At 40.4% G+C, this 7,561-nt stretch overlaps 1 protein-coding gene across 2 annotated transcripts in view; it reads left to right on the top strand.

The window, feature by feature from the left end:
• Positions 1-7,561, top strand: part of LOC125036332 (tyrosine-protein phosphatase 69D-like) — a 30,290-nt gene that overhangs the window by 4,706 nt on the left and 18,023 nt on the right. For both annotated transcript variants that reach the window (XM_047628872.1, XM_047628871.1), the window contains exons 2-9: positions 1,552-1,653; positions 2,779-2,908; positions 3,861-4,030; positions 4,150-4,288; positions 4,511-4,665; positions 4,832-4,941; positions 5,193-5,367; positions 6,388-6,608. In XM_047628872.1, coding sequence (XP_047484828.1) covers positions 1,569-1,653; positions 2,779-2,908; positions 3,861-4,030; positions 4,150-4,288; positions 4,511-4,665; positions 4,832-4,941; positions 5,193-5,367; positions 6,388-6,608 — 1,185 coding nt within the window. In that variant the 5' untranslated portion in view covers positions 1,552-1,568. The remainder of the gene's footprint in view (positions 1-1,551; positions 1,654-2,778; positions 2,909-3,860; positions 4,031-4,149; positions 4,289-4,510; positions 4,666-4,831; positions 4,942-5,192; positions 5,368-6,387; positions 6,609-7,561) is intronic.

Genomic DNA, 7,561 nt, shown 5'->3' with positions numbered 1-7,561 from the left:
CAACACACCACCACACCACCACCACAACCCACACCACAACCACCCCCCCACACCCCCCCCACACAACACCACACACACACACACACCAACAACCAACCACAACACACCCACACACACACACCACACACCACAAACACACACACAACCACACAACACATCACAACCACACAACACACCCACACACACACACCACACACAACACACACACACACACACATACCATAACACAACACACCAAACACCACAACACCACACACACACCACACAACACCACACACACACACACTACACCACACACACAATACACACACACACACACACACACACAACACACACACCACCAACACAACACACCACTACACCACACACTCACAACACACACCACATACACACACACACACACAACCACACACCACACACTCACACACCACACACACACCAACACACACACACACACACACACTACACACAACAACACCCAACACACACACAACACACAAACACACACACACACCACACTACACACACAACACAACACACACACACACCCCTACACACACCCCTACACACACACCCCTACACACACACACCTACACACACATCCCTACACACACACCCCTACACACACACACACACCCCTACACACACACACCCCTACACACATGCTCCTACACACACACGCCCCTACACTGCATTATAATAAAAATGATAAGCATAATATTAGAAGTGGTCATGAATCACTGTACAGGAAATCGGTGTTACAAATTACTTCCTGTATTTTTCAGCATGTCGAAAAAGTGTAACATTCCCGGAGATAGTGTGATAAATTGGTGAATTTGATTAAGAAATGACATTTGGAAAAGTTAGATTTTTAGGTCTTGCAACATGTTTTGAACTGGTATCTGCCTTTATGAATATTGATGCAATATGAAATTATTGGGATAAGTGATTGCACTTTTTTCACTTTTTTACACTTTTTTTCAGGAAAACCATATAAAACTTCCTTCAGTACAAGTGTATAAAGACTTTTTTTTTTTATATCACTTGTATGAATGAATGTTTATCAGGGGAAGTGAAGTGGATTAGATTATTTAGTGGGTATGGTTATCTGATTAGACAAAGACAGGAAGTATGTCATATGAACAAAATATCAGAACCATTAGTGTTTGGAATATGGATACCATCAAGAATACTTTTCTACAAGTGAAATTATTATTCCAAGTTCTATAATGATTGTGGAATTTATGTATTTTATTAGGTCTGCGTATTTTTCTTGACATGCACAGGCTCTTTTGATTATGATGCAATACATTTATCTCAAGTACAAGGCCCACAGTTCTTAGTAATTTTTGTGCAATATCTAGTATTACATGTGATCATCAGGGTTACATGTTACTTTATTTTGTGTGATGTGTTTTGTGTGTTAGACCTGATGCTGTGTTCTGACAGACTAGTAACTGGTACATGTGAACTAGAAGTTTAATACTGCATGTCATGTTTTGAATCCTGCATTGAGAAAGAGAGATAGCATGTGTGATTTTTCCGTTGCAGGCCCCGTAGGTGTGACGATGGAGAGGGCGAACTTCAGAGTGAGGATGGCCAGACACCTGCTTCTGCTGCTCTTATTTGTCGCCCCCCTCGCGCCACCCACAGGTATGGTCCTGTTTTGTTTTGTGTATTCAGTGTTATGTGAGCCAGAACACTAACTCAAGTTTATTTGTTTTTATTTTTTTCTGCCATGAGTGTTTTTTTAGTTGTGTTAACACATCCAAAATACTACTATTAAATTGTATAGATAGGAGTTTAGCATCGGTAAGAGAACAGTTGTTGCAATATTGATAGTGTTTGTTTGGTATAGATGAATTGACTAATCATGAATATGTAGGTCATTAGGCCCTGTTAAAGCTGATATAATCAATCACAAATCATAGTTTAAACTTTTTTTTCCCTTTTCTTTTTATGCTTGATTATGGACTATATCCCTTATGTGACAGATAACTTGTGGATTACAATATTTCCATTTGTTTATTGTCAATCTACTGTTATATTACTTTGATATGTCCTGAATGAAAGTAATCTATGTGGATGACAATATTCCTTGGCAAATTTGTCAGATGCTGTCTCCCTTACTCCCTTCCCACCTCCTTACAGTGCAGGGTGGAAAGCCCATAAAAGCATGGAGGGTATTCCCATAGGATGAGTGGATATCAAGTGCTTTAAGAATAATGGATGTTTGATTTTAGTCTTTGATTATTATATTCACTTTACATTTAGGAACAAAAAGCAACAGCATCATATTTAACAAATGAAATGAAAGATGAATAATAATATACATAGCAAGAACAGACTACTGCTAAAAAACAACTGCAACAACATTAATTATAACTACAGCTACAGCAAAAATCACATTGTCAACTGCAATTACATCACTGACTGTGAATCAAGAGCTGTAATAATAGCAGTTATGTAATAACTAAAATGGTAAAAGCTTATGAGGAAAACAGTAACACTGATTAAATAACAATGCAGGTGTGAGTTTTTTTTTTTCTTTAAGCTTTAAAATTGTCAGTGAGTAACCCTCTTTTTTTCCACTCCAGCTTCAACCCTGCTCCCTCCCTCTGCTTCTTTCCTCCCTTCATCACTCAATTTCAGTGACTCCTCTCCTTTCACTCTTCCCTTTCCATCTCTTCCTGTACCTTCCCCCACACTCATATTGTTTGGCCATGTATAATGTGTATATACAGCAATAGTTGATTCCTGTTTGTCTCCAAATTTCAGGGAGCCAGCGAATCCGCGAGTTGAAGGTGGAAGTTGGCAGCAGTGAGCCCCATGCTGGTGCAAATATCACAATTAGCTGCAGGGGTCGAGGGGACCTGTTGCAGTGGCGTCATGGCCATCACAATATCACGTAGGTTGAATACAGATCTTATTACATATGTTAGGAATTTTATGCAGGAAGATGAGGCATGGAGCTAAAATGGGTTGGGTAAGCAGTACTTAGTGGCATGTGAAACCAGACTCCTGTAATGCCATGTGGGTGGGGGGTATGTCAAGTCATAATATTACTCCTCCCCTTTCTTGCCCACTTCACATCCTCACATTGTTCTGTATTTTGTTGTACAAGATAATATACAAATCTTTTCCCAAGAAAAAGCAAGCCATACATAGGTATGATTGCAGATATCTTTTAGCCCTATGGTACTGGGTAATTGCATTGGACATTATGGTTTTGTTTTGTGAATTTTATTCACACAGATGGCTCCACAAGATTTAGTCAGTAGGCCTACCTGACCTCACCTGCTATCTCTGTTCCATGGTTTCAGATATTGAAAAATATTTTCATGATTTCAATTGATATTATAGGAGTTAATATTTATCTTTCCTTTATTATTGATATTTACATTGGGATATTTATGTTTTTTATAATGCTAATAGTGGTAAGAAGTCGAAAATAAAAATCTTTCCAGAAATCAAGAAAAAGGATAAACAGGTGATCAGGTAGGCTAGTTATTGACTCCTTGATGAAAAGCTCTTGTGAAGCCAACTCTGTGTACACAAAATGAGATAAAGTTACAGGGAACATGTCATGTATGTACATGCCATCCTAGCATCAATAGGCTAAAGCCAGTTTTTATTCTTAATTTTTTTGTGTGTGTTCTCGGCTTTGAAACTTGGCAAATCTCTGTAGAAGAACCCACTAGTAATTGTGTGTTAATTTTTTAAGTAATTAGTATTTCCCAATGATAAAATCGTAAGAAAAAAAAAGTCATACTTGTTAATATTTACGATGGTTTTATGAAAGAATGGATAACTATCATTATTTTCTTGCAACCATTTGAAGATTATATTTAATCCTTCAGGCCAGATGGTGTGCGGTGGCAAGTGATAACAGAAGTTGAGAAGGAGAACCTCTTGAGTACCCTAACGATTTTTCGTGTTGGCCTCCGAGACTCAGGGCGCTATCACTGCCGTGTAAATAAGACCAACAAAGACAAAGTTGCAGATAAAAATGTTACCATTCATGTACAGGGTAAGTAATAGTCAGAGATTTCCATTGAAAGTTGTATTATTAGTCACATAATAATGGGATCCAAGTAATTTACTTGATTTTGTCTTTTCTTTATTGTCTTTGCTTTGGTTTGTTTATAGCTCCTCCTGTGCTGATGGAAGCTAGGAACTTCACAGTGAGAGCTGGGCTTAAGGCAAAACTCTCTTGTACTTTTGAAGCCGTCCCTGCTCCTGAGGTGTTTTGGATTAAGGATAAGGAGCAGCTTGACAAAAAGAAAGGGTAAGGGTATTTGTATAAAACATCAACATTTCCCTAGTTGTGTTATTGAGTGTGGGTGTGCCCATTTGTTTTTTTTGCTTTTAGATTCATTACCTAGAATATTCTAGTCAATTGCTATTAACATTATTTGTAGAAAAGTTTAGACATAGACAGACAAGTTATGAGGATAAAACTTATAATTCAGGAAATTTGTATATTTAAAATCACTCCCAATTTTTACAGGTACAGTGTAGAAACCAGCAAGGAATCAGACTTGCACCTGTCAGATCTACTGATAGAAAATGTAACGCTGAAAGATAATGGAACATATGAATGTAAAGCCTCAAATACCATTGGTAACAGTGACCAGAGTGGAACACCTGTTCTACTTGTTCAAGGTGACCTTTATTGTTGATTCTCTTTGTTCTGAATATGATTTAGATATTGAAAACATTAGAGAAGTACACATTGTGTTTCAGATTATGATTATGGATTATGTTGTTTTATTTATATATATATATATAAAGCTTATGCAATCCTTGTAACTACATTGTCTTTTACTAGATTTCCCAGAGGTCAATCTAACGAAGGTACGTGCTGTCGGACCCAAGGAAATTCAGGCTGAGTGGTCAGTCAAGGAGAACAACGCTCCTGTTCATGAAATGAAGATTGTGGTAAGTTTTGTTGAGAAGAATTTTTATTTTTTCTTTCTTTCTTTTCCTTTTGATTGTTCATTCACCAATTTTAAAGTGTGGTTTGTGTGTGTGTGTGTGTGTATATATATATATATATATATATATATATATATATATATATATATATATGTCTAGACATTTTAAAATTGTATTGCTTACATAGATTTGCTGCAGTTAATTTATATATATTTTTTTTTTGTAGAAATGTTAATACTCCATTTGTACAATAGGTGGCCAGAGCAGAGAGCAACTTTGAAGAACAGTCAGAGGTGATTGCTGAGTCCACAAACAAAGTTCTTGAAGATGTTGGTTCTCCAGGGGAGGAGATTCACCTGAAAGTTGTGGTTGCAAATGAAGTAGGGGAAACAGAGAGCAGAGAAGAGATTGTTACTCTTCTTACTGAAGGTGAGGTCAAGATTTATGGTTTGGATCACAGTTCTTTCTTTTGTGGGAACTGAACACTTTGAGCATCATATTCCAGAACATGTATGAAGATAAAAAAGGGGAAAAATTCGCAGGATATTGTTATGTATAATATATGGACACACATATTTGTGTTGTTTTCCTCTCTCCTCCCTTTCCCTTACCCTCCCATCCCCTTCTCTTCCTCTCTCCTCCCTTCCCCTCCCCTTCCCCTCCTCTCCCCTCCCCTCCTCTCCCCTCCTCTCCCCTCTCTCCTCTCTCCTCCCTTCCCCTTCTCTTCCTCTCTCCTCCCTTCCCCTTCTCTTCCTCTCTCCTCCCTTCCCCTTCCCCTCCCCTCCCCTTCTCTTCCCCTCCCCTTCTCTTCCCCTCCCTTCCCTCCCTCCCCTCCCCTCCCCTCCCTTCCCCTCCCCTCCCTTCCCCTCCCCTCCCCTCCTCTCCCTTTCTCTTCCCGTCCCCTTCCCGTCCCCTTCCCATCCCCTTCTCTTCCCGTCCCCTTCCCATCCCCTTCTCTTCCCGTCCCCTTCCCTTCCCCTCCCCTCCCTCCCTCCACTTCTCTTCCCCTCCCCTTCCCTTCCCCTCCCCTCCCCTCCACTTCTCTTCCCCTCCACTTCTCTTCCCCTCCCCTTCCCTTCCCCTCCCCTTCCCTTCCCCTCCCCTTCCCTTCCCTCCCCTTCCCTTCTCCTCCCCTCCCCTTCCCTTCTCCTCCCCTTCCCTTCCCCTCCCCTCCCCTTCCCCTCCCCTTCCCCTCCCCTCCCCTTCTCTTCCCCTCCTCTTCCCTTCCCTTCCCCTCCCCTCCCCTCCCTTCCCCTCCCTTCCCCCCCTTCTCTTCCCCTCCCCTTCTCTTCCCCTCCCCTTCTCTTCCCCTCCCCTTCTCTACCCCTCCCCTTCTCTTCCCCTCCTCTTCTCTTCCCCTCCTCTTCCCTTCCCTTCCCTTCCCTTCCCTGTTTCCATACTTATCATAATTACCATTTGGGTAATTGATACTTATCAATTTATTTTCAGAACCAAAGTTCACCCCCAACGCATCACCAAGAGGAACCACTGTGGATTCTCTCACAGTAGGATGGAGCCAGCCTGAGGAAGAGATGAAGGAGTATGTCGGTTACTACCTTCTATCACTGACGGACCCTAATACAGGAGATGCTCAGCAGGCCATGAAGCCAGCTCCAGCCGTAGATCACATGTTTACAGGGTTGAAGCCGGCAACACAGTACCAGTTCATGGTTTGTCCTGGCCATTTATCTGTTAATCCCTTAAAACTGCAATTCTTTAGGTGTCTATTCCTCCCCAGTTACTAAACTTTTGTCAGGGTCAAATTTGTTTTTTTATTATTTAAAGAGCTCAATTTTACATGCACTGAAAATGTATATTAATCCCTCAGTGACGGTATTATAAATCTCTTGGCATCGTAGACTCCAATGATTTCTGGCAACCGTCCAGCTGCTGGGAATAAGAGTCTGCTACATGTAGCCGCTTGAGAGCGCGTTGCCACATGTATAGCCGTACCCGGTAGATCAGGTGGTTTGTTATGACGGCTATACATGTGACCTGGCAGTAACAGGTTAAATAGTTCCTGAATAATAGAGCATCAAAGTTGAAGAAGCTATCCAATATACAGTGGAAGTAACAGGGGAGAAACAAGTTAACAAGCATAAAGAATCATGGGTAAACAGGTCTTTATGAAACTGATACCTTAAAATTGTGGAGAAATTCAGGGTTTCTCCTTTAATGTTATTGGAAGCATTTCTGTCCTTCACGAAGTTTTCCAAGGTCTGCTAGAGTCCACTGTCCTCTCCAGTGTGGTACCTAGGAGAAAGTAGGGTGCAGGGTATTTGAGATCATATATGGCCTGCCTTGACATAATCAGGTCAGCTGCCACATGTATCAAAGTCATCCTCATTTCTGAAAAGGCTAAAGCATGGGACTTTTCATTTATAGAACTTCTTGGAGTAAGTTAAAAAGGGAGCTACAAGACGAATATTGAGTTATAACCACCAAATCTTTAATCTCTCAGGAGTGTCCCAGTGAGCTTCAGAAATTACTATAAGCTCCAGAGAATGATTGTAATTAATTATTGATAAATATTCTAAAATATGATATCAGTTTAAAGTTTAATGCAATACAATAGTCATTGAAATCTGTCAAAATTATTTTTGATTTAATTCTTTATCTTCTG

Source organism: Penaeus chinensis, chromosome 21 (assembly GCF_019202785.1).
Source record: "Penaeus chinensis breed Huanghai No. 1 chromosome 21, ASM1920278v2, whole genome shotgun sequence".
NCBI classification, from domain to species: domain Eukaryota; kingdom Metazoa; phylum Arthropoda; class Malacostraca; order Decapoda; family Penaeidae; genus Penaeus; species Penaeus chinensis.
Note: the sequence above shows the minus strand (reverse complement) of the source record. Positions and strands in the feature narration are given on the sequence as shown.